Source organism: Brachyistius frenatus, unplaced genomic scaffold (assembly GCF_029030835.1).
Source record: "Brachyistius frenatus isolate BFR_SWC_R1_liver_20210118 unplaced genomic scaffold, ASM2903083v1 Contig_48, whole genome shotgun sequence".
In the NCBI taxonomy this organism is placed as follows: domain Eukaryota; kingdom Metazoa; phylum Chordata; class Actinopteri; family Embiotocidae; genus Brachyistius; species Brachyistius frenatus.
Genome location: NW_027210647.1, coordinates 2,693,680 through 2,720,087, shown reverse-complemented (window position 1 = coordinate 2,720,087; position 26,408 = coordinate 2,693,680). Strand labels below are relative to the sequence as shown.

The following is a 26,408-nucleotide window of genomic DNA, read 5'->3' as shown; positions in this document are numbered from 1 at the left end:
CGAGTCTTCTGGGAGATATTATCACTTATATAGCAAATTAACAGACCTGATGATTTGCTGATTGTGTTGCTCACAGTGTGAACAAACTACAGTACTTAAATAAATCATATTATTTATATACCTCAAGATACACTATATTTGAGTTGCAACTAGTGATTATATTCATTATCTATTGTTCTTGTAATTACTTTCTTGATTTCTATATGATATGCTTAGTTGATGAAATATCGCTGTGAAAAATGGCATTCGCAATTCCTAAGAGTGCAATGGGATGGAAGTGCTTGCTATGTTTGATCCTAAAACCTAAAGATATTTAGTATATCACAACATTAAGATGTTAACACGTCAAATCACCAGAATTGACAGTCACTGAATATTTTCACTCAATTGACTTGGTAATGTATCAACTCATTGTTTAAGTTCTACACAATATGTTAAAAAGTTTGCGAACAGGAGTGTATTTTTGGTCTGAAGCTGCTTTTCATGGTTTGGCCCCTTACTAAAATGGTTATCTGTGTATTTTCAACATGATCGTCCTCATCCAGAACGAACATCTGAGTTTGTTGTTGAAGCATTTCACCGGCCTGCACAGAACCCTGACCTCGAACAATTTCTGCACGAGTTGGAGCACCAACTGCGAGTCAGGCCTTATCACCCAACATCAGTGCCTGAACTCACTGATACCTCTGTGGCTTACTGGGAGCAAATCGCTGCAGCCAGGGTCTAAAATCCTGCAGAAACCTTTCCAAAGAGAAGAAAGGCTGTTAACGGCATGTTCAGGGACTCTAACCCTCCTTCAAATAACCAGGTCACTTTACTGGTCATGCTTAGTTACATAGCCTGTGGAAACAGTTGTATAATGTCTTTAGAGGAGATTTGTCAAATTTAGAAAATAACCCAAATAATGTCATTGTGATGTCACGGGTTGCCTCAGTTTCGAGACTTGGGGACAGAGAGCGTGTTTTACAAATGGATAGGTGTGGTGTTTGAAAGTCATGATCGGGAATGTAGGACTGAATGTTTTAAATGTAAATCAGTATTAGGGACTAAAATTCAGAATGTCTCGTCCTCTGCTTCTTCAGTTTTTACTATTCATTAATGACCTTGTCTCTGCCTCGTGGTTGTGGAATGACATTTTTTGACAATCGCATATGTTTGGGTGTAGCTGTGCTTTTGCAGCAAAAAAAACCAAAACATTTTTAAGTTTATTTAATCACAACTTTACCAAACTAATTTATGTAACTTGTTTAATTGTGTAATATTATTGTAGGGCTTTGCAGAATTGAGTTTAGTATAAAATGTATTATTTCATTATCAGTGACAGCACATAAAACATTTATATATGTGACATTTAAGTTGCTTATCTACAATCCCTGTAAGAGTAATTTCGCTTTCTACCTGCCACTGTTTACTGTGCGATATAGGTGAGTGTGCAGAGAGTAGAGGAGTGTATACTGTCCTGCCCTGTTGGTGTCGATTAAAGATTAGCCTGTATCCCTCTGGCCACGCACAGCCCAAAGAGTCTGGAGAACGGCACCCATCAAGAAATCAAGGTTGCAATTTGTTCAGGTGTCAACTGTACGACTGTGCCAACTCTGTTTTCAAAAGAAATACTATAGTGAGGTCAATTGCTCTCAACTGCAAGCCATAACCAAACATTTATGTTCCACATTCACACTCTCAAAAGACTCTCAGAAATCCTTTTTGAATGCATTTCTCCACAGCCCAGTGGATCACAAGATGTATGAGATTGTAGAGGTGTGTAGGTGAGAACATCTTCAGTGTGAAGTGAAGTATAAAACAAGTGGGTGACTTTTACACCTGAAACCAACCAGCAGCCCCACATTCATCCCACAGAGAGAGAATTCCCGCTGTGAAGTGCAAATTCTTCCCTTATCTCTCCTTTTTTCCTCGCATCCGTCTCTCTGTCCTTCTTATTGTTTGCTCCTTCTTCTTCATTCTGCCTTTCTCCCTACCTGTATTTTAAACTTTCTTCCCTCTCTACATCTATCACTCTCTTTATCTCCGTCTGCTTGCTCTTTGTGTCTGTATTGATTTTGTGGCAGCGCACGCTCCACGCTTCTCGCCCTTTTTGATAGGGGGAGTGAGATGGAGTCTCGGGCTGCCAAATGAAATCAAAGTCTTTTCTCTCTCTCTCTCTCTCTCTCTCTCTCTCTCTCTCTCTCTCTCTCTCTCTCTCTCTCTCTCTCTCTCTCTCTCTCCCCCCCTCCCTCCCCTTCTGTTCCCTCGCTCCACCGCAACAAGCGCGAACTCCATCGGCTTTGAACTTGCCTGTGTGAAATGAGCTCTGTGTGCTCTGATTGTCAACCCATCGCTGTGCCCTCTCGCTTGTTCTTTGCTCCACATCCTTCTTTTTTTTGTCTCACCTCCTAAATTCACTTCAGTTTGACACGCTTTGTTTCTGCGGCTGCCAAAAATTAACATTCTTCCAACAGTGGTTTACCACACAGGTATGTTAGTTTTCTCCACGGTATTTCTCCTTTCTTGTATGTTTACATACCCGAAAAATCTCTCCTTTATATCATTCATAACATTGTACTAAAACAATTATACCAGATCGACATATAAGTATAATGAGCCTCACAAATAATTTATGTGTCGCACTATTAATAATTAAAAAGAAGAACACTCAGAATTAAATCAGTGAAAACTGTTGCTATGGATATGATCCATCCATCCTTCCTGTTAATCTGGGTCATCTCCTCGTTTGCAGCACAAAACGCAGAGCTGCCTGGTTTCCTTTTCCTTTCTCCTTTAACTTCCTCCACACACCTGTGGGATCGTGAGGTGCTTCCACACCAGCTTGGAGACTTTCTGACTACACAACACAATCAACAGTGCGTTCCTCCCCGCGGAAGATTTGGATGTTTTCGTCCCCTTGTAAAGAGGAGGAAATGTTTGAAAAAAAAATCTGGGTTCTGTTGTTTGAGATGTGACGTGCTGGAATTTCTTTATGATATAACAAACTCTGTGCTGCAGCAGAGAAGAACACACACTGAAGTCAGATGCCGTAAAGTCACTCGCTCTGTTTAATCACATGGCAATCTGGCGTGAAGAATGGATATGAGTGGAACATTTCTGCTGCCCAAGTGATGAATCAGTGAGCTTAGAAAAGCAAAACTGTCTCATGATCGTCAGCAAGCGAGCAACATGAGATGTTTTTCATCATGATTGTTCAATTTACTTCTATATTGCATGGTTTGCAAATATATAGAAATAACGTGTTTCTAAATTTTCCTATTTTTGGAATGACCACATTCCTTTTTTTATGGGATCGTTTTAAGGGGAAGAGTAATGAATGATGAGCAAACATAATATGAATATTTATTTAAAGACACCCAGATGCTGCGATATTTGATTTTCCCAGTAAAACACTTCTCCCAGTTAATTTGCTTTTAAATTACTCCCCCTGTCTGGGTGATCCAGAACTCTGAGGTTCCTAAATTGTAAATTTAAAGTGCTGCTTTTAAGTCCAGCTAATTGTTTTTTTTCTCTCCAAAAAGGTCCTGTAGATCAAAATTTTCTGTATTACAATGAAAAGCAAAATGTTCTGGGAAAGCATAACTTTAAAGAGCTTTTACCTGTTAGGGCCATTTCAACCTACAAAATTGTCCACTATGGCATTAAGAATTAATTAATAATTTGTACAGATCACAAAGCCTGTAACGGTGCAGAAGAATACATTTTTAATCGAACCTCCTCCCCCTCTTCTCTCTCTCGTCTACTGTCCTCCCTCTCGCAGGGCGATGGCCTGCAGCTGGAGTACGAGATGAAACTGACCAACGGCCAGTCTTTCTGGACGCAGCATTTCTCTGCAGATGAGTTCGGTAAGAGTGATTAGACAGAAAGGGAGAGATTATGGAATGAATCGCTGATGGCACGAGCCAACACCACTTAGCACGGCCAATAAAGCACACTGAACTGAACAAATTACAATAATGAAGGGACGGCTGAATGAATTAATGATGATAGATGAACTGAGAGAAAGGGATGAAAAGAAGAAGAGGCCCACGAATCTTCTAAATGAATTATTCCTACATCTTCAATGTGCCCCCTCTCTCCCTCCCTCGCACTCCGCCTCTACTGTAACGCCCTCTCTCTGTTTCTGAACTAATACAATATCCTCATCAAGTACCTGCCTCTGGATTTTTCATCCCTTTATATTTCTGTTACTTGCCCTCCTCTGTTGTCCCCTCATTTCTTCATAATGACACTTTTTGAACCTCATTGACACCTTGGCCTTTCGCTCATGAATCAACTGCATCTCTGGAACATTTGCGTCTCATTTTGCTATAGTTCTCGTTTTCCCTCATCTCTCCACCTTGCCACTTATTCTCTCCCCTCCATCAATCTTCCTCTTGTCTTCTTCTACTTCCTCCTCCCCCTATCCACAGGAATCTTGGAGACAGACATCACGTTCCTGGTCATCTTCTTCATGGTGTTCCTCCTCTCCTGCTACTTTGCCTGTAAGTACTTTGCACTCTACTCACTCATATCTCGCCTTCTCCCATTTATTCTGATTTTCAAAGTCCACTGAAATCATTAAGTGCCCTTTCATTTCAGCTCCATTATAAAATCGACATGTTTTCTTGAAGGGATAGGAGTAAGTTCTCATGTTCTCTTGGTAAGTAAAGGTGCAGCATGTGCCTATTTTTTCCCTCTTGGCCGAGAGTTTGTCAGAACGGAGCACAAGCAACACAGAGGCAGCAGAGAGGAGATAGTGAGAGCGGGGCTTGGGTTTCATGTAAAGGTAAACGCTTGAGTGGAGAAGGTAGCGGTAGCCTTAAGGCTACTGAAGAAGGTTTGTCACGTGAAGGTCATGGATCAAATAACCTTGAAACTGTGGTGAACGGTGGCTCCAAGGAAACGCTCACCAATAATTGAAAAATGTGTCACTCCCACCTTTGCTCTGTGTAAGGTTTCCTTCTTTTTTTTTCTAAACTAGTTGGGTGTTCAGTCACTTATATTACACTTAAATTACACTTCATTCTCATGTAGTGGTTCTCTACCTTTAACATGTATCGGCGTAGTTATTGCCAAAGAACACAGAGAACAGTCTCAGTATGGATATGTGTTGTGAGCAGTTCAACTGTAGACTATTTTCTCCTGTGAAAGAATCCAGTATTCACAAGAAAAGAAGAAAAAACATTAAAGAAAAGTCATTAAATAAACAAAACTCCATATGTTTCTGTTCTTTCTTGTCCGTTTAATGATCTTGGGACTCCATGAAATAATGTTTATATTAAGAATATAATGAATCACACGATTCTCCACAGTGTAGAAGCATGAAACTGGAGATGATCGTATTTCTATTTTTTTCACTCGTCTAACACGTTTCTGGCCACATATCTGTCTGAGTTGCGCTGTAATAACTGGAAACTTCTCTGTCTGCATTCGGCGAGCTAGTGTTGTTCATGTGAGGGAATATAGGGGACATTTGTTAGATGGAGTGACAGAAACCAACCTTGGTTACACTCTCCCCCTCTAAAATGCATGAAAACTAATGATTTCTACAGTAGAATGTATTTTAATTTTCTTTTTCTTAAAATGGATTTTATCAAATGTGTTCAGGAAATCGCATCAAAGTCAAGTATCTGTACCGATACTGGTATCAAACATTGAGTTTGAATGAGTTTTCTTTATTTCCACTAATTTTGGTAAAGTAAAAGAAAGGACATAAAATAATACAATAAAGAGTTGTACAAATGGAGAGGGAAGACATGAGATGATTTAAAATAGTATTCTGAAAAGTTTTAAAGGTTATAAGACACTGAAGTCAGTTGATGATACTCATTTTTGAGAGACAGATTCCTTTAGCGGCCATCATTAGAGTACCTTTGAGGAAACCACGGGAGGTTCCAGCAGCACTTGCCTGGCCAAGTCTGTGGATATACAGGCCAGCTATGAGTGTGTGTGTGAACGTTTATGACCCTTCCTCTCCCTATAACCCCCTCCCTCCCAGGCCACTTCTGTTTGCAAGAGTGTTTTGGTGGTAAAATAGCCTGCTTAAATACGCATTAAGAATATTTCCTTGCAGATTGAGAGGACAGAGAAGATGTATAAGGCCTCATCTCGAGATGGGTATCGCAAGACGGATGCATACTAATGATCGCTTCCCTCATTTATCTGGCCCGCTCCCTTGTTCTTGTTTTTTCTTTTTCTCTCTGTCTCCCAGTCTCTGTACCTCTCTCGCTCTCCTTCGCCATCTGTTAGCATATCTCCATCCTTTTTATCTCTACCCCCCCCCCAACACACACATACACACACCTCTATCAACTCCATCTCATTTTTGTCTTTTTGTTTTTTTTTCTCACTGCAGACAATCTGAAGGGAAGACAGCTTCTTCACACAACCTACAAAATGTTTATGACGGCGGCAGGTGTGGAGGGTGAGAGCTTCTGTCCTGAACAGACACACACATGCACACATCACAGCACACGCGTATTGTCACACACTCAAGACAATGAGCCTCTTGCACAGCTGCTGCATCTCATACCTTAATCCCCACTTCAAGAGCAGAGATATTATCGCCCTTATTAGCCTCTGAATGGGAACTATTGCAAACAGTCGTGCAACGCTACAGTGTTCAGTGGAGCATGCTGTTACTGATGAACACCCACCCCCCTCTACTCTTCTCATCCTATCCTCTCCTCTTTCTTCTCCCTACTTATCTTGCTTTCTTCCTTCTCGCTTGCTTGTCCCCTCTTCAAATCCCTTCTCGATTCTCATACCACCCCTAAATTCTCTCTCACCCTCTCCTCCCACTTCTCTCAAGCCTTCTGCTCCTTAAATCAATTTCTCTTCTTCTCTGTTTCACTTCCCTTCTCTCCATTTCTCTCCTGCTTCTCCTCCCCCCTTCCCTTTCATTATCATCACCTCCCCGTCTCTTCTGTTCTGGCTTTTCCTTACTCCCACATCTCATTCTCCTCTGCAATGCCTGCTCACCTGTACCCCCCCCCCCCCGGCACCCTTTTTTTCTCCCCCTTTCCTTTCTTCTCTTATTTTCCCATTTCTCTGCTCCCTGCATCTTTTCCACTTGGCAGTGCTCAGCCTGTTGTTCCATTGTGTCTACTGGGGCCTGTATGCCAGGGATGGAGTTGGCAACGGCAGTCTGAAAATACTTGGTGAGTTCTTCTCCTGCATCGGTCACTGCCTGAATGACTGACACTACCGCTGCACTGAAAAATCACTCAGGGCCTGAGCAGAATGAATGAATGGACCGTGATGGATGCAGGTGCTTCTGAAGAGATGTAATAGCTGGTTTGACGGGCACGGGAAGTATCATGCATGATGTTGTGTGACTGTTTGTGCGCAGTATGTGTGCGATGACCTGATTTTACCATTCCCCTCTGATTTTACAGATTCGGAAACCACAACCTAATTACCCCTTCTGTCTTCTCTTTCTCATTTTCTGCCTCTCCCCACCTCTCTGTCCATCTCCAGGGAAATTACTGTTCTCTGTCAGTTTCTTGGTGTTCCTTCTGATGCTCATATTGCTGGGCAAAGGTTTCACCGTCACCAGGTAGGGGGGTTGCACTATATTTATACATATATATATATGTGTGTGTGTGTGTTTGTGTGTTTGTATTATTCCTCCGTTCTGTGTGTTTGTTTATGCAAACCTGTCAAATTTTGCGGGCGCGTTTATGCTGTCACTGTTTCTCAGTCACAGCCACGACACTATCTCGTGACATGACAATGCTACGCGTCAGTCAAAAAGTCAGTGAATACGATGGCTCTGATAGTGTGGACGAGATGTCAGGGGGATGTGATGGATGTGAACTTTATGTTGTTCTGGTGTTTTATGTGAGCTGAGGGATTATCCCTGCACTGCAAAGCCAACTGACAGATTTTTGGTCGGCTCACTGTTTTCTGGCAAGGCTCGGCGGACATTTGCTTGGGACGGGCAGTTACACTGCACAATAGATTATTTATGAATGCTGTTCTTCGTTAGCTGGAACATCAGCATGTAATCCATTTTACACCTGACTTGACAAATACCCCACTCGCCCAACTGTCACTGGTTTTGCCTGTTTTCCAATTGCAGTTTCAAACTTCAGTTATCAAACTGGAAAACGATGGCAGCTGTTCTTGACGTCGATTTCTTGGTAGTTTTATGTGACAAAAGAGTGAAGAAGTTACATAACCACGCTTTCTTAAAAATCTAAACAGCTTATTTAAAAGACATTTCATTTTGATTTGTGGTGACTCATCGTCTAAACCAATGTGCATAGTTTGGAGATCGGTCCTACTTTGGGCTGAATTGAATCTGTTTTTCTTTCTTTTTTTTTTATCTGAACTCATGTAGCACAAACTGAGCTTGCATGATTCTTAAGCTGTCTTTTTATGAGCCACGGATTACATCCTCCTCTGGGTTCAGAAGATTCTGTGATCTCTAGACTTATTAAACTCTCTTAAAGCCTCAGTGAATAAACAGAAAACTGCATCACCATTAAACAAACAAAAATCATCTGTTTATCTGCAGCACCTGATTAGTAGAAAGTTTGGCGATAAATACTCAACAACTTTGATGTGTTTTTTATGATGTGTGCTGATGAAAAAAAAAATCGTGCGATGGGATGTTTGAAATGCTGATGAAGGCTTAACACTGAAATTCTACTGGTTGTTGACTTTTGCAAATAGAGAAGAATTAATTTCTGCTTGTGCTCTGTCCATAAGCCTGTGGCCATTTTAAATTTATAAATAGTTGAGAGTTGAGCAGTCTTTTTGTGCTGTGTGGTGTTCAATAGCTGCTTTCAGATTAAGCTGTCTGCTTGCGTGTAAGGAATCAAAGGCAAGAATCTGTGTGTGTTCCCATGTGCACCTGTATGTCTCTCATCCATTTGTGTGTCTCTTTGTGTTTCTGTGGATTTGTTTCTTATCTTCCACCAACATGTGTGCGACCTCTGACCCTCTTGGTTTATCCTGTGTGTCAGGGCGAGGATCAGTCACAGTGGATCTGTTAAACTGAGCATCTACATGACAGTCTACACAATCACCTATGTCATCCTCTTCATCTACGAGGCAGAGGTACAGTATTCACAACACTGCACTATAGTTAACTCTGGAGCTGCAAGTTTGTTTTGATTATTGATTAATCCATCAATATAATGTTTATCCATGGTAGCAGGATGGCATGCAATATTAGACACTGTTTACTGTGCCCAGAAAATGACTGACTTTTTCACTATCACTTGATTGAGGCTGACACTTGTGGTGACATTTTTGGAGTGAAATAGTTTTTGGGTGGACTGTTGTGAAATTGGGAAGACATCCAATGAATTGTAAATGCATTCATTCCCAGAATCCTAAGCTGTACTTTGGGTGTAGTGCCAAATAGTGTTAGCCTGCTAACAGACTTAACTAAAATAGGGAACATGCTAAATATTATACCAGCTAAATATCATGAGTGTGAGCATATTAGCATGCAGACAGTAGTATTTAGTTCAGCGCCCATGTACAGCCCTGCAATGCTGCTAGCACGTTGTTTGCCTGAGGTGACCCCTTAAAATTGTTCATCTTTTTGAACAGCAGTCGAGTATTATTGAATACCGAATGTACCGAACCAGCAATCTGATGACGTCAGCTTGATCTCTGGTAAACTGTGATGGGCATCTTTCACTTTTTTTGGACACTTTCTAAACAAAGTTTATTTGAATAATTGGAAGAACAAACTGACTGAATAATCATCAGTGAAAATAATCTTTAATGGCAGCTCTAATTTTCAAACAAATAAAATCGTTTGTACAGTGGTCACTAAAAGCCTACTGCAGTTCAGATACAAATGCGTCTAAGTTACTCCTCCTCAAGTACCACTTGAAAGCAGCATCGTCTGAATTACCTCCTGGATGACTGGGTGCAAGATTTCTGACTTGACAATGCTCGACACAGTATCTGCACTTGTGTTATTGCTCTCTTCAGCTTTTTTTAATAATCTCATAAATATTCATGGAAGAGTGGTGCCCACAGATCAGCGTGGGCTGTAATGGCTTTTTCTGTCAAGTCACTCATTACACTGATAAATTGCTAATTATGAAAATGCATCAAGTCGATTGTAAAAAAAAAAAACTAAAACAAAAAAAACACAGAAATTCCATGATGAGTTACAATTTCGTGTTCCTGACAGAAAAAAAAACAGGCAACCATCTCCCACCTGCAAACACAACTGAAAATATTTACAGTACTTACTACTTTCTGATCGGTTATCTTTAAGGCCTCCTGGGACAGGAAAGTTAGACTTACTAATCAGCATACTGTTAGATCTGCACCCTCATTAATTATACTGCCTTTCTATGTTCTGTATGTGAAGACAGAAACAGATTTTACCAGCTATGATGAGCTCATGAGCTCATGAATTAATCACACACTCAGGAGTGTTAGCGTTACATACACCTCAGCTGAGTGCAGAGGCTTGAGCACAGTCAGATGTAAAGATGGTACTTTTAGGTACAGTGGATTACAGTCTTTGAATACAGCATGGTAATGACCCAATGGGAGCAGTGCAGGGAAAGTATCTGTGCTATATTTAACACTGGAGCCTATAGCCACCTCTCACACTGCAATATGTGAATCTGAGGCAGTATAATTTATCTGCCGCCTGCCCTCTCACATGGTCCCTGCTATTACAGAACTCAAAACTCAGGGGAGCCCTGGCTAAAAATACGCTAAACTAGGTTACAATTGAAACTGAAAGGAAGACTTGAAGAGTTTCTGGTACTCAGGCTGCAGTTGGGAATCGGGCAGGCTCCGGTGGGAAGGATGAGCCCCAAGAAGCTCCCCACCAAGACGTCAGGCCTATGCATTATGTAGCACAGGTAACCCTGTATGGCCCATGCTATCCAGTCACTGGACTGTGAAACGCAATCTAGTGTCCGCACATGTGAGCACACACGCCAAACTCACACTCCCAAAGTCGTGCTCACACATGCCAATGACCTAGTTGAGGAGAAGAAGTGTCAATGTCAACGACTCGCACAGAATGCTCCCAAGCTGAGCTTTGGCTCGGCCATCGCTGTGGATCAGCTGAACCATGAGCAATCCATCTTCGTAATTAGGACACAGACCTCAATATGAAGCCAACATACACTTCTGCTCTGCTTTGTTTAAAAGTTTTGCTTGTTCTAAAGTGCGTATTCATTTTTGAAATGACTTCTCTCGTCTCTCTCGCCTCCCAGTTCTTTGACCCAGGTGAAGTGCTGTACGCCTACGACAGCCCTGCAGGCTACGGCCTGATGGGCCTGCAGCTGGTCGCCTACGTGTGGTTCTGCTATGCCGTGCTGGTTTCCCTGAAACACTACCCTGAGAAGCAGCCATTCTACATCCCTTTCTTCACCACATACACACTATGGTGAGACACGCACAGCTTCCCCCACTCTGCCCTCGCTGTGGATAACGGCACCTGAGCTGGAGATTGCAGGAGTAGAAAAATTCACATTTCTCAATTTGAGTTCTCCTCAATTTGAATAATTGATGCCACGCTGTAAAAAAAAAAGTGCACGGGATAGCTGATGCTTTAGCTGTCCAAGATTTAAAAGTTGTTTATTTTACACTACCCCTCTACAACACTGTGTGCCCAACCTCTGAGCTACACTCGCATTGAGGATAATTGTTCTTGAGTGAATGACTGCAAGAGGCAAATATCTATTTCTCTTCTATTGGAATAATTTATGCTCCTATTATGTGTGCTACATAGTCAACGCTTTGGACTAGAAACCCAGACAAAAACGCGTATATATACACTGCTTCATTTTTCTGTCCTTCACCCACTATGTATAATAGCAGGGGCATGAAATGAAGGGTAGATTACAGAGACTAATATTATCTCTGCAATTGTTCCTCATTACAACCGCTATCTCCTGGCTCATTATCTACACCTCTCCTCTTCTTCCATCTTTATCGCTCTCTGTGCTTTATATCTTCTTCTACTCTCTCTTTCCCATCACCCTCACATGGGATTCCTCAGCGTTTCCTTTAATGAGCTTTCTCCTTTAATGTTATCGTTAATCTCTTTGCTTTTCTTCCTCAGGTTTTTCGCGGTGCCTGTTATGGCTCTGATCGCCAACTTTGGGATTCCTCGTTGGGCTCGGGAGAAGATCGTCAACGGCTTTCAGCTCGGCATCCACCTCTACGCCCACATCGTTTTCCTTGTTTGTACCACGCACGCACGCACGCACACACACACACACACACACACACACACACACACACATATGCAGATCCTTGCACGTGTACATAGTTCACATTATTCAAGAGTCATTATTACCACTGTCGGTCATACATTATTCACTATCCTTGAGTCAGAACTGCCTCATGCTGATTGTCTCCTCCGCACATCATTATCTACCTCCTTCTCACCTTCGACACATTGTTCTTTACTAATGGGCTGTGTTGCTCACGTAAATGTCCTTTCATATTCCTGCTCACTGCATACATTTATTTCACTTACCCCTAGTCGCTTGGACCTCATATGCGCTGGCTATATGTTAGCTCCTGTTATATACTGTCTATACATTGATTATATATGTAAGAATCAATACATTTTGTATTCTTTTTTTCTGTCAGGCTATTACACGACCTTCAGCAGCCAATAAGAACTTTCCATATCATGTTCGGACGTCCCAGATTGGGATTCTGCTGTCCAGTCCTAAAGGAGGCGAGGGGGCGGAGAGTTTTCCCCATCATGCTTATGGAAATAGTTCCTTCCTGGGAGACTCTCAACCCAACTTCACTGAACTTTTCTCCATTCAATCAGTAAGTCTACATTTTCTGTAATACATTTGGATGCATGGTTGATATCCTGGATGAAATTTGTTACCGAACACAAAAGAACTGAAGATTCAGAAGAGCAAGAGCTGTAAAAATTCTAATAATTAATATACCGACCTATTAAATCCACATCATTTGTAAACAAGTGATGAAAACAAAAGCACAGAGAGTTAGAGTTAAATACAAATGTCAGAATGAGGGTTATATTGTGGAAAATGCACTGTATGTGTCCCTATATCCATTTTAAACTCCCCATCATTTTGTAGTATTTCCTAAATATAATTAGATCAGTACTCAATTGTACTCATTTTCTGAAACTTTTATAATGTGCAAACATTCCTGCGTCAAACCAAGCTTGAAATCAACTGCTGTCTCATTTAACAAAGATGCCTCGAATTAGAAGGCATCAGTGTAACAATAAAATTTGTTAGGGAACATGTTTATTAAAAATATTGTTTCTTGGCGGAAACTTCCATCTCTTCCTGGGGGTGACGGGTGAATTACAATACGCACAGCATAACGTAGCACAAGCGCTGATATTAAACCACTTGGGAACAATGAAATAATGCATAAATAGAAACTAGACAAGACCTAATTAAGGTGTTGTGTTTGCTGTGATGAATTATCTAGCTTGGGGAACTTTCAAATCGGCAAAAGTTGCCTTTCATACTGCACGGGAAAAAGCAAGAGGCTCTGAATCTTTAACTATAACTATGCTGATAGAGTGTTAAGAACATAAAGCACAAAGATGAAAAAAACATTACTGTTGACAAATAAAGCACAAACAACAAAATACACGTATATATGATCAAACAATGTATGCATTGCACTGTAAAAAAATTAACTGAAATTCTAATACGAGGATGTTTCACACATAACTTCTAATAAAGCCTGGAGGGAATTTCTTCAACTTTGGTACAAATGTTCATTTGGAAGCAAGGATGACGTGCATAGATCTTGGTGGTCAATAAGACCTCATGTCCATATTTATCCACCCATTCTATTCTTGTGAACACATTAGCTCAGGAACAACTTGAGAGAATTTCTTAAAAATTTGGCACAATTGTTCACTTTAACTCAACGATAAACTGATTAGATTTTGGGGGTCAAGGTAACTGAGTTCAAATTTGATTTCCACTGTGAACAAGATATCTCAGGACACTTTCAGGAAAACAAACAAACATTCACTTGGATTGAAGGATAAACTGATTAGATTTTGGTGGTCAAAGGTGAGAGGTCATGGTCACTGTGACCTCACATTTTTCCCATTCTTGTGAACGCTATATCTTAGAATATTAAAATTTGGCACAAACTTTCATTTGGACTGAAGTGAAAAGTTTTTGGTAATCAGAGGTCAAGGTCAATATGACACTTATATCTACCCTATCCTTCAGTCCGAATCTTGTGAATGCAATATTTCAAGAACACCTTGAGGTAATTTCTTAAAATTTGGCACTGCCATTGACTTGGACTCAGGGATAAATTGACTAAAATTTGGTGGACAAAGGTAAGTGGGACCTCACAAAACATATGTGGAAATTAAAACATCTAATAGGATAAAAACGATTAATATTCTTTTCTGTCCATTATTCAACACCAAAACTGAGGCACAGGAGGGGAGATTTTGACCATATTTAACATGAATCACAGATACTCAATTCGTGAGTACCTCGGGGTGTCCATCCAAGGATTATGGTGATTGTATAGTTATTCTGTGTTGTAAGCATTGAAGAGTTGAAACAGTTCTTGGATTAGTCAATCAACAGAAAATCTTATAGTGGCTATTTTGGTCGTTAGTTTCTGTAATTTTCAAGGCAAAATGCAATCAATTTTATGACTTCAGTTTTAATATCGGACCATATATTATACAGCAATACATCAATGCTAAACTGAGCATCTTCAGGTTTTATACTGTTGGTCAGACAACATGTAATGATGTGACCTTGAGCTGTAGATTTTTTTTTTTGAATAATTCATCATTACTTGCAGACCTGGGCTTTGCATACATTTGCCATATTGTGATATGTATAATGGCAACTAAACAATGTCCTTTCATCCGTCCATTATCTATACCCACTTTATCCTGAACAGGGTCACCAGGGCACTGGAGTGTATCCCAGCTTACTTTGGGCGAAGGCGGGATACGTCCTGGACAGGTCAAGTCTATCACAGGGCAAACACATCAAGACCATTCACACTCTCATTCCTAAGGGCAATTTGTAGAATCACAAATTAACCTGACATGCATGCCTTTTGAATGGTGGGGGGAAGTTCCTGGAGGTCAGGAAACCCAGAACATAATTTACGCCAACCTAGGCCACTGGTGAGCTTGGGAGGAGGCTGTCAAAGTGTGATGAATGGTATGGTGTCACTGACAGTGCCTGCAAGGTCCTTCTTTCTGGCCAGGGCAATGCATTGCTGTAACCTAGAGCTAGATGCTCAGACCAAGTCAAAGGTATAAAACTCTCATCTTTTTCCATTCAGGACCCAGTAAAGACGGTAGAAGAAACAGTGACCCGTAAAGGACCAGAAGTGCAGAGGAACAGCGAACAGAAGATCATCACCACTGCTGCTGACTTGACCTCGATATTGCCCCCACCTCCGCCTCCGATACCCCCACGTCCGACCACACGCTCACCCCCACTGCCGCCACGGCTCCCTTCCTTTACCGAGTATTTCAGCATGCAGAGTGGCGGAGGAGGAGGAGGAGGAGGCTTTGGAACAAAGGCATGAGATGGAGGGAAAGGCAGGACAGCGGGGAGATGAGGGAAGTCAAGAAGGTAATGGACAGAATGACAACACAAAGTAAAGAAATAGTCAAAGCTGAATTCAAGGTGTTACTGTTTAAAGACAAAAGTGTCAGCCCCTCAAAAAAAAAAGTGGAAGGACGAAGAAGAAAAATCATCAGTAAAGTGAATCCCTAAGCGGTCCCTTTTCACCTGTGAATGGAAATGACCACAATGGAGGAGCGAGGGGAAATGGCTGAGACACGAGTGCTGCGCTTGTTAAAGAATAAAGAAGCAATAAATATTTGATGTTGACCAGTAAAAGGCACACAGGGAGAAAGATGACAAAGTGGATGTAGCCAGAGCAATAGAATGATAGCTGTGCACAATGCGGAAACGAACTAAATTCTTGAAATACTTTCATTCAAACATTCATGAGGCATTGATGGTGTGCCTGCAAGAGTTTGTAAATAGCTAAAACTGGTGAGAGTTACCACTCTATATAGTTTTATCTCCAAAAAAGGAAATTTTATGTTAATGTGTTTTTTTTCACATCATTGAATTCCAGTTGGTGCTGTGACCATAAAAGAAATCTCATGCCATTATATGGATCGAGTTCGTGTAAAAAAAAACAAAAAAACAAAAACAAGTAATACATTTTTTTTTATGTTTGACATATTTTGATAAAGCATAGATATATTTACTCTATATGGAGTCTGTTGGGTTCATTTCTATTCTTATATGCCTTCATTGACGCTGGTTCTTCTGGATTGATATGCTGATGTCTAAATGTAAAATGTCACGTTTACTGTGGGCACTTCTAGGTACAGTACTCGTAAAACACGCATGTTTGTATTGTATTTTCCGTCCAAAAAGCTGATATATGTACTCCACGTGACCATACAATATTTGCTTATTGTGTGTATTGAAATCTATACTTTTGTAAATACATACAATAGGCTTCAGTATATTTTTGACTGGATAAATTCTGTTAATGGTCATTCAAATCCAAACCTTCTTGCGCTGTCTGAAACCCGATATAGGACCAATATTCTACTATATCGGTTTTAGTTGAGTTTTCACTGAAGTGCAGAATATGCCTGCTCAAAAATGTCATTTCTGTGTATTTAGACGTTGGTGAATGTACTGATGCAACACAGCACAAGGACAGGGGTGATTTTTAAGTTACCGGAATACTGTAGTACACCTTTGTCAAAATTGTCTTTTCTCTCGCTTTAGCTTCCGTCTACAACACATCCGAAATTTAAGGCTGCCTTTTTTTACAATACAAAGTAACTTCATCCTCACCCCTGTCTTGTACCTGCAACATGAATATTGTATTTGTTGTCTTTTTGCACTTGAATGTTTATTAAGTGCAAAAAGCTGAACAGATACTACCAGTTTTGTATCCCGTACTATTGAGCTTTGACTAAAAAAAGAAAAGCCTTGTAGATAAACTGTGAAAACAGCAACCCAACTGTACATTTCGTCTGTCCTGCATGGAGCACTTTAATGTTCCTGATCTTAGTCCGTTTATTCGTGATGATGTCACCTTATAAGACTGCTTTTAAACCTGTAATACCATCCCATACAATAGTGTTCCAGATGCATACCCCTGTAAATACGGTCTGAAAATGTCATCAAGTTGTCCAGACATTTTCAGGAACGTGTCATGCTTACTAAGCGTGATTTAACATTGAATCACAGATGCTGATGAGAGTGATGTAAGGGTGTTGCTAAAACTGAGCTTACCACCAGCTTTGTGTGATTAAAAAAAAAAAAAAAAAAGACAAGAAAATTGTGAACGTACACTAAAAAGTTCAGTGGTTTTAACTTGAAATTTCATTCATTTCTGACCTTAAGTGTGGTACTGAGCTCCTGTAATAGCCCACAGATTTATCACTTGCTGTCAAGAAGTACTTTAGGTGATGTTAGGACTGTGGTGTGTAACTTGTAACAGTAGTCAGAGGTGCAACTTAGTCTATGAAGCCGAAAGATAATTGAATTAGAGCACTCGGTGTTAATTCTGATTATGCGTCTGGTTTGTATTCGGCATGTCTGCCATTCTGTCTGCTGTTGCCCGCTGTTATGGTTGCCATGACTTTGACTGAATAGACGATACTGTACCACTGCTACAACCTCGTGTATATTGACATTTAATTACAGGAATGACAAAAAGTCTTGGGTAGGGAACTTGAAGAAAAGAGATTAATGTATGCATGACAGAAAACAGCACAGCTTTTAGGCTACTCAGAGCGATCTGGTTAAGAGCACATCACTAAAGCACCGTTCAAATGCATTTTAAAGGTGTCAAATAAAAATTCTAAATATGCTGTACATATACACTTTTTGCCAAAATAATAAAAAAAAGATATGGTTTTATTAGAGGCCTTGCCTGGGTGTGTATTATTTGGCTCCTGTGTTAATAAGCATAGTGTCGTGATTCATTTAGGACAAGGGCATGTTTCCAAAGGAGTAAATCTAATATCTGTAAATCATATTTAGAATCTGTTCTCATCACAAGAGTCCATTAAAGTAAAACCACAGGGACAAACTCCAGCCTGGCCACAATCTGATGTAAGCTAGACTAATTGTTTCACAGTCACTGCCAATATCTTTGTCGGCCTCCAGAAGTGCAGAGTCACAACAAACTGTCTGTTTGTATTTCACTAATTTAAATTGGGCTTTCCCTTTAACCACTTACACAGTTCTGAGAGCAAAAATAGTATTTAGTAAAAAACAAATTCAATTTCATCTCCACTTTTGTGATATATATATATATATATATATATATATATATATATATATATATATATATATATATTTTGAATTTTTATTTTTATTTTGAATTTGATGCCAGAAACAAAAAAGTTGGGACAAGGGCATGTTTACCACTGTTTTGCATCAATTCTTCTTTTTACAACACTGTAACCGTTTGGGAACTGAGGAGACCAGTTTCTGGAGTTTTGGAAGTGAAAATTTGTCCTATTATTGCCTTAGATATAATTTTAGCTGTTCAACAGTTCAATCTCCTTTGTCATATTTTTCATGTTAATAATGCGCCAAATTTTGAGTATGATCTGGACTGCAGGCAGGCCAGTTTAACACCCGGAGTCTTCTACTAGAGAGCCATGCTGTTGAAATACATACACAATGTGGTTTGACATAGATTTGCTGAAAGGTCTTCCCTAAAAGAGACATTGTCTGGATGGCAGCATATGCTGCTGCAAAACCCGTGTACTGTATATCGTTTAGCATTCATTGTTCCTTCCCAGATATGCAAGCTAACCATGCCATGTGCCATAAATGCATCCCTGTACCAGAACAGATGCTAGCTTTTTAACTGTGCGCAGATAATAGGCTGGATGGTCCCTCACCACTTTAGACCGGAGGATGCGGCGTCCATGATTTCCCAAAATAATCTCCGATTTTGATTTGTCAAACCAGAGGGCAGTTTTCCACTTCGCCCAAGTCCATTTTAAATGAGCTCCGGCCCAGAGAAGGTGGCGGTGTTTCTGGATCATGTTTATATATGGTTTCTTTTTTGCATGTACGTGAAACTTGGAACCAGCGTATTCATATTTTGAACAATATGACGTGACTTTTTTTTTCATATTTCCGACGACTTGACTTTTGTTTCATTTTCATTTAACGACATCAAATTTTTGTTTTCATTTAACGACATCAAATTTTTTTGGACCTGACATGCATGTCTCCAGCGGGAATCAAACCAATAACCTTCTCGGGCATCAGCGCAAACCACTGTAGCGGTGATCATATTTTGGAAGACAGCGTCACCAAAACGTCAACAAAGAACACAAGTGTCCAGGGTTCACTCACTTTTATTTATTTTTTTCCTCTCTAAAGCAGTTTTTAACCATTTGTTTGTCTCTTTGCGTGCAATTGTTGTTGTTTTTTGAGTGTGTCAAAGGTGAGAATGATTTAGAGGAAGTTGCTCTTATTCTGTATTTATATATCTATTATTTTCATGTGACTTTTTTGTCATATTTGAGACGACATGCTACAGTATGACTTTTTTTTATCATATTTCGGATGACATGCTACAGTATGACTTCATGTGCTATTTCTGATGACATGCTAGAAGTATGACTTCCGTTCAAATTGTGTCAGGCAACACAATAGTGCAGTTGTCAGCGTTGTCGTCTCAGTCTAAAGGTCGATCCCCGCCTGGGACTTTCTATGTGGAATTTGCATGTTCCTGCATAAGTAATATTCTTGAACCTGGAACCTTCTGACTGGGAGGCAACAATATCAACCACTGCGCCATTGATCACTCTTCCATAACAAGTTTAAAAGTAATACAAGTCATTTCAGTCAAACCAACATGGAATAAAGGCAGTAAAATGGCGTGAAGTTTCAAGCCAGCGTTGTCATCTCACAATCAGGAGCTTCTGTGTTCGATAGGGGGTCTGGAACTTAGTGTGGAGGATTGCATGTTCTTGCTTGAATATAATGTTTTACATTATGGGACTACATGCATAAGTTAGTCATCCATATTATGGACTAACAACTTTTTTTGACATATTTGTCTGTTATGAAAACTATGTTTACAGCCCATTTGCTGAAAAAAAATTCTTTGCATAATTTAGAAATGATTCTGGTTACGTTTTCTTTTATTCATAACTTACTGCAATTATTATATTCCCAGAGATGTTAACGGTTTCAGTGCAGTGATGTCATTTCGAACCATAAAGTTTGTCATTAAACTTTAAAATATCCTACCTCCTTTATATATTTTTTATCACAGGTGTGATATAACCACATTTCAGGTGATATATCAATAGCAGAATTTTTCAATTCCTAATATCACCGTGGGGCCCAAAAATCCAATTTCAGATGGACTCTGTATTTAAGAAAAGCAATTTATTTCTTTTGAGTGGGGGTGCTGCGTTCGCCGAACCTCAACAGGGCAAACCTGGATTGATTGATATTCAAAGAAATAACGTGGAAATGTGTTACTTGTGTTAGGAAATAATATTTATTAACACAATCAGTCAGAAATGTCATTTTACAGAAGCTTCTGAACTGTACTCTTGGTGTAGAAATGTATCAGTCTCTTTAAGCCACAGCATCTGCAAGTGACTCCTCAGAAGCATTTCAGCACCCAACGGTGCTGTATGCCTACAGAACCCATATATCCACCGTGATTCTATTAGTTATGGTTTTGCAGTATGGTTTTGTGCCATCTCTTCTCTGTAGCCTTTGAGCAGCTGGTTGATGAGAGTCAGTTCATTCTCCTTTTTCACAGGATACAGAGGTGGGAAGGGGTTTCCTTTGTACTCCAAGACAGCCATCTTTGCTCTATCCAGATTTTGTCTGTTGGGGAGTCGTGCCATCCGTGTGTAGCCGTCTGACTGAGTCTCAAACCGTGGAGCGAGGACTTTGAAGAGCTTTGGGATCAGATCTTTTTCCTGAGGAGAGAAAACAGACTCGAACTAAGCTTCACTTCGACTGTTTCTCATTCAGAGCAGCACAGCTTGTTACTTCACAAATTTGAGAAGAGCAGCAGACACGTACCGTCAGCCAAAAACTAGCCATTTTCATCGCCTTCTCGTCCGTGTCTCCATTTTTGGCATACTCAACCAGCTGGGAAATAAAACAAGAAAGCACCTGCAGTCAGAACCGGTGTAAGTAGAATTTAAAATCGGAATATTCCGCATGTTAGACTGCATCCATGTAAAATTAGTGAGATAGCACATTACAAACATTTTTGTATATAGCAAAAATCAAGCTGCCATGTGATGTGACTTGCACTAAGTCCAGGGACCCTAAAGCAACACACTTGATATAGCTTAACTATTGAGGCGTGTGACCAGTGGCTAAGAAAACGCTTTAATTGGAGAAAAAGAGGAGAAGAAAAGATGTAAGTAACTGCAAGAGAAAAACGAAATGCGACGCTACCAGGAACTCATTATCCTCCAGTGGCACCAAATTCCAGAACTCCAACCTACCCGCAGCGTCCAGAAGTACAAGGTGTCAAGTACACTTAGACATAGCAACGGTAAAGAGGGCCGAAACAAGACCTCCGCTGAATAAGAAGTTACGATTGGGCCAAGAAATACCTGAAAACTGATTTACCAGATATGGGCAGATAAAAAGGAGAGTGATACTTGATGTCACGGAGGGATAGACCCATGGCTGGATCACTAATGGAGTGCCACTTTGAGTCAGGCAGCACCAAGGTAGAGGAGGGTTGCTGGTAAGGGCTGCTGTCATTAAGGATGAGCTAGTTGGACCTTTTAGGGATGAAAGTGGGCTGAAAATCAACTCCCAAACCTACTGCCTAGAAACTCTCTTCAAGCAGGAAGACGTCCCAGGCATTCAAGAAGCCCATGATCTTTATGCAGGGCAATGCTCCATGACACACATGCAAGTACTCCACTGCTTGGCTAGTCAGCGAAAGCCTGAAAGAAAGACTGAATAATGACCTGGCCCCAATTCCTCACCTGGCTCTAGTGAGATTTACACTGAGGGAAGACAATACCTCTTTGAATAAGGCTTGGGAGGCTGTAAACAGACTCAAGAAACTGATGGATGTACGCTCGTGGCAGTTTAGGATAAAAAAAAAAGGGTGGCAATATTTATTACTGAATATTTTTGAAAGGCCATAAATATGATCTAATTGTCATTTTGTGTTACTCGCCTGTTACACGTTCTCTAAAAAGCATAAGAATAAATAAATGAGTTGGGAAAAGTTATTTTTTAAATGTATTGCCTCATAATTCTGCACACTTTTGGACTGATGGGAGAAAATTGTATTTGCTCAACAATATAATTTATCCTGAAGCATTCAACCCGCTTTGTAATTGTGCATGAGTGTATAAAATTAACTCAATTAATAACAAGCATGGTTGTTCTATTTACAAATCACATCACATCACATCAATAAGCATAAGGCATCGACCTCGACTAACAAATGCAGCATCACACATTGGGTAAACAGCAATGTTTTGTTTGAATAAAAAAAAAGAAGAGGCTGTTAGAGCAGCTATACCGATGTGTTGTTGTTATTTAATGTTCAATTATCATGTTTGTCTTTCCACCTACTTTTATCCACATAATTATCTTAATATAATTATCCTACTAGACAAAATTAAGCTCATACAGCAAATGCAGCCCTGGTGATTTAATCGGTATCGAACTGTACCAGAGAAAACAAGGTAGGCTGGTTGTTGTGGACATCCTGTTCAATACTTTGGCCAGAGGCAGGATGACAGATTCAATTAGGGATTCCTCAGTCCGTAAAGTTCTGGACCGAAGTTCCCGAACTTAAGTGCACTTTAAGAAAAGACATTTTGACCCAGTGGTCGTCAAACAGGCAAATCAACATGGTAAAGGACAAACGTATGTAAGCATAAAACATTCAAATCAAATACAACACCACTTACAAGTGCAGTTTGCGGTGTTGTCATGTCACGCTGTAACCGTCCTTTTGGAGACATTTCTATCAAATATTTGATATTATTGTTGTACCATAAATAAAAAAAAATAAAAAAAATCAATGCATAAAGATTAGATCATTTTATGATTTACATTTACAACAATTTAGACTTTTTAAATATGTTTGCACTGTCATTTGCCTTAACTTTAAGGCTCGTTTAATGAACAGGAGCTCAAATTACCTGTCATTTCTTGGCATTGAACTAAATCTTTGTCAAACATATTCATTTGTATTCCTTTTTAAAGTTACATTGAATGGATACGTACGACTTAATTGAATTGACATATGCAATATTTCAGTTAATAATGAACGCTTCGCATTTAACTTAACAATCGCTGATTCTATTCTCCATGTCATGTGACTTTAATCTTGATTTACGTGGCTGATTAGGAAACCCCCTAATGCAAAGCGTAAAACAAGCAAAGCGACACGAGCAGGTCGTCGTTACCTTCTCGGCGTAGAAGCGGACTTCATCTGCTCGGACCGCCGTCGTTTCTATCCTCTCGTGTCGGACCAGGCCGCTCAAAATGTTCCGCAGCATGTTGATTCGGGACTGTGGGCCCAGACCCATGCGCCGGGCCACACGGCCGTGGGAGATCAACATTTGCAACGTGAGACGCATCTTTGTCGGATAGATTCGCCCACCAGAGTCCGCGAAAAAGCCCCAAAATCAGAAACGGGCGAGCGTACAATCGAGCCAAACCGTTCTTTATTCAAATAAATAATAATAATAATAATAAATAATAATAATGCAGTTACCCCACAACAAGAACAAATTCTGAGGTCAGAAATATCAACGTTTCTCTTCGACATTGGCCGTGCGTCGCTAAATTCGTCCGACTTGGTCATGTAACTGGGAAGCGATAGTTCCGCTACAATCTGCCAAAAGAAAAACCGTAAACCCCAGCAAAAAGACAATTTTAGTGTCATTCTCTTTCTTAAAAAAAAAAAAGAGATATCGATGACACTTGGGTGCCTTCTTATTATTAGGCTACAAATGTGTTTTTTTTTTATATTTTTGAAATATGCTACAACCATTGTATGGCTACAACTGATAATGAATTTCTTCAAATTGTAGCAACCATTATTTGTTTGTTTTAGCTACATGGCTTCACGGTGTTGTGATTTTTAATTAAAAATGTTATCATAAAACTTATAACAAGTTCGAACTAATATAAAGTGCAATGTGTCTCTTTAAATTTTCTGTTTAAAATTGTTTTATTTCCATGACAGTTCAGAGTTTCATTTACACCGGAGTGTGAAAACTGCTGTTGAAGAGGGAGGATTGGTCTGGATTTAGTAAGTTCCCATGGTGCTCTGAAGCCAGTCTGTGAAAATGCAGGTCTGATGTAAGAAAGAGGGAAACACAAATGGAAAAGTTATATTGAAAACTTTGTCACAATGGGCTATGAGAATATGTCTGTGTCATATAAGAGAAATAAATGATTGGTGGGTAAAACTTATTTTCTACCTTGGCATAGACACCAGGGTGGTTTTTCTCTGCACAACCAAAACCCCAGGACACAACACCTTGAAGCTCTCCGTTACACACAACTGGACCACCGGAGTCACCCTGTGAGAGGGAACGGTAGCCAAAAAGTTGAACTCATTTGAAGTGGGTGTTTACAAGAGACATGAAGGCTTTGTTTGTTTTTGCTGAAAAGGAAGTGCAAACCTGGCAGGAGTCCTTGCCTCCCTCCAGGTATCCAGCACAGAACATGGCCTCAGTGATCATGCCGGGGTAGGAGTTGTCACAGTCCTCATCAGACAGGATGGGGATGTTCAGGCACTGCAGCCTGTTACTGTCAGCAGCTGTATGAGAAAACAGCCAGAGACACAAGAAGAAATAAAATGTCAATGAATAAAAGAGGGAACAACATAACCCCAGTATGGAGACAGTGTTTGATACTCACCAGAGCTCATGGTCACACCCCACCCAGAGACTGTACACATGGTGCCGGCGGGGGCACAGCCGGTGGGCAGATTCACAGGCTGCACATACTGGTTGATGGTGGCCGGTTTGCTCAGCTTGATCAGCATGATGTCATTGTCAATCTGCCAGGAATCATAGTTGGGATGAGGGATGACATGGGCTGCAGGAATGATCTGTTCATTGCCATCCATGAACCAACGGTTGTGATCACCAAGAACGATGTCCATTTTGCTGCAAAGGAAGAAGTTGTGAGTGATACAGACAGAATGAACACCATGAGGAAAGACTTGTGAGACGAGTACTTTTCTTTTCAATTTATGGTTGAGGGACACCCACGATTTGTAGCAGTGAGCAGCAGACACAACCCAGTTCTCACTGACTAGGGAGCCTCCGCAGAAGTGGTAGCCAGAGTTCAGAGACACCTGATGGGGCTGAGAATGAGGTGTGCACTCATGCCCTCCAACAATTTTGTCATCTTCTGTGGCAACTGGAGGAGAAAAAAGGAATTTGTAGCTCCGCAAAGATGGAATAGTATCTGTACAGTTACTTTGCAAATGTTCACAATTGTGTGTCTCTTCGGTGTTTTTCTGGATCACAGATTTCCTGTTTAAAAAGCATAATATTTGACATATTAGAATATTCTGTTTTTAAATGTTGATGCTTTCAAAAGGTCGTCCATACTTACACACAGCTCCTAGGAGCAAAGCAAAGACCAGATACATCATCATTCCTCAATTGGAGATGAAGTTGCCAGAATTTTTCTGGGCCCATGCTTAGGTTTTATGAACTCACACTGATGGGCAAAACACACCCCTGGTGGTGCGAACCAATCAAAACCCTCTCAGACTGCTGATGTGAAAACTTTGCCACACTTACTAAAAATTTGACCACAGCAGATCTTTGTGGTTTTTATGTGGCTAATAGGAATTTCGCTAATTTCTATAATGTAAGTGAACATTGAATCTTTGATGTTTGTTTGATCCCTTGCTTCTCTGCCTGGGTTTGCGTATACTGCACATTGTGTTTGATACAGGTTGTAATGAGTATCCTGACCTTGACCAGCTGAAATGCCAGGTGGAGTCTCTCTCACAGAGTTTGGCATCACTAATGAAAACTGCAGGGAAAGTTATCCTGCTCTTTAATAAGTCAAGTGAGGTGATACAAAAAGCAAAAAGCAGCAGTTTTTGTTCCACTGAATTAGATAACATACAGAGAGACACTAAATATTTGTCACATTCAGTGGGGTGCTCTCACTGACTAAAACCTCACTGTTAACTACTACTTTATGGTTATATGGTTTTCTACTATGATTCAATTATTTTATTTTGAAGTATCTTGGTCTCAATTTAGTCACTTGTAAGTATTCTCTTTAAAGGTTTTTTGGTTAGTTTGTGTCATCTTGTCTTGATGTCCAGACTTTGGTTACTCAGTCTGTATTTTTTCTTTTTTCATCTTCAATGACAGATTCTCTACTATTCTCTCTCAATTATCACTGAGTGCA

At 40.2% G+C, this 26,408-nt stretch overlaps 3 protein-coding genes across 4 annotated transcripts in view; 1 reads left to right on the top strand and 2 right to left on the bottom strand.

The window, feature by feature from the left end:
- Window positions 1-17,900, top strand: part of tmem145 (transmembrane protein 145) — a 36,105-nt gene extending 18,205 nt beyond the window's left edge. Inside the window, exons 6-15 of the mRNA XM_069703898.1 lie at window positions 3,764-3,848; window positions 4,416-4,487; window positions 6,341-6,409; window positions 7,065-7,145; window positions 7,465-7,543; window positions 8,958-9,051; window positions 11,196-11,368; window positions 12,047-12,167; window positions 12,583-12,771; window positions 15,271-17,900. Coding sequence (XP_069559999.1) covers window positions 3,764-3,848; window positions 4,416-4,487; window positions 6,341-6,409; window positions 7,065-7,145; window positions 7,465-7,543; window positions 8,958-9,051; window positions 11,196-11,368; window positions 12,047-12,167; window positions 12,583-12,771; window positions 15,271-15,519 — 1,212 coding nt within the window. The 3' untranslated portion in view covers window positions 15,520-17,900. The remainder of the gene's footprint in view (window positions 1-3,763; window positions 3,849-4,415; window positions 4,488-6,340; window positions 6,410-7,064; window positions 7,146-7,464; window positions 7,544-8,957; window positions 9,052-11,195; window positions 11,369-12,046; window positions 12,168-12,582; window positions 12,772-15,270) is intronic.
- Window positions 17,901-20,492: 2,592 nt separating this feature from the next.
- Window positions 20,493-23,805, bottom strand: mrpl17 (mitochondrial ribosomal protein L17). The gene is made up of 3 exons (XM_069703897.1): window positions 23,423-23,805; window positions 21,051-21,119; window positions 20,493-20,944 (listed from the first exon to the last, which is right to left on the bottom strand). The coding sequence occupies exons 1-3, from the start codon at window positions 23,594-23,596 to the stop codon at window positions 20,690-20,692; spliced, it is 498 nt and encodes a 165-aa protein (XP_069559998.1). The 5' UTR covers window positions 23,597-23,805; the 3' UTR covers window positions 20,493-20,689.
- Window positions 23,806-24,246: 441 nt separating this feature from the next.
- Window positions 24,247-25,632, bottom strand: LOC138624033 (trypsin-2-like). Of its 2 annotated transcripts, none has more exons than XM_069703895.1 (6): window positions 25,593-25,632; window positions 25,244-25,394; window positions 24,884-25,138; window positions 24,650-24,776; window positions 24,446-24,547; window positions 24,247-24,318 (listed from the first exon to the last, which is right to left on the bottom strand). In XM_069703895.1, the coding sequence occupies exons 1-6, from the start codon at window positions 25,630-25,632 to the stop codon at window positions 24,271-24,273; spliced, it is 723 nt and encodes a 240-aa protein (XP_069559996.1). In that variant the 3' UTR covers window positions 24,247-24,270. The 2 variants fall into 2 exon arrangements, with proteins under 2 accessions (XP_069559996.1, XP_069559995.1); XM_069703894.1 differs by having other exon boundaries at window positions 24,650-24,786; window positions 24,888-25,138.
- Window positions 25,633-26,408: the final 776 nt, after the last annotated feature.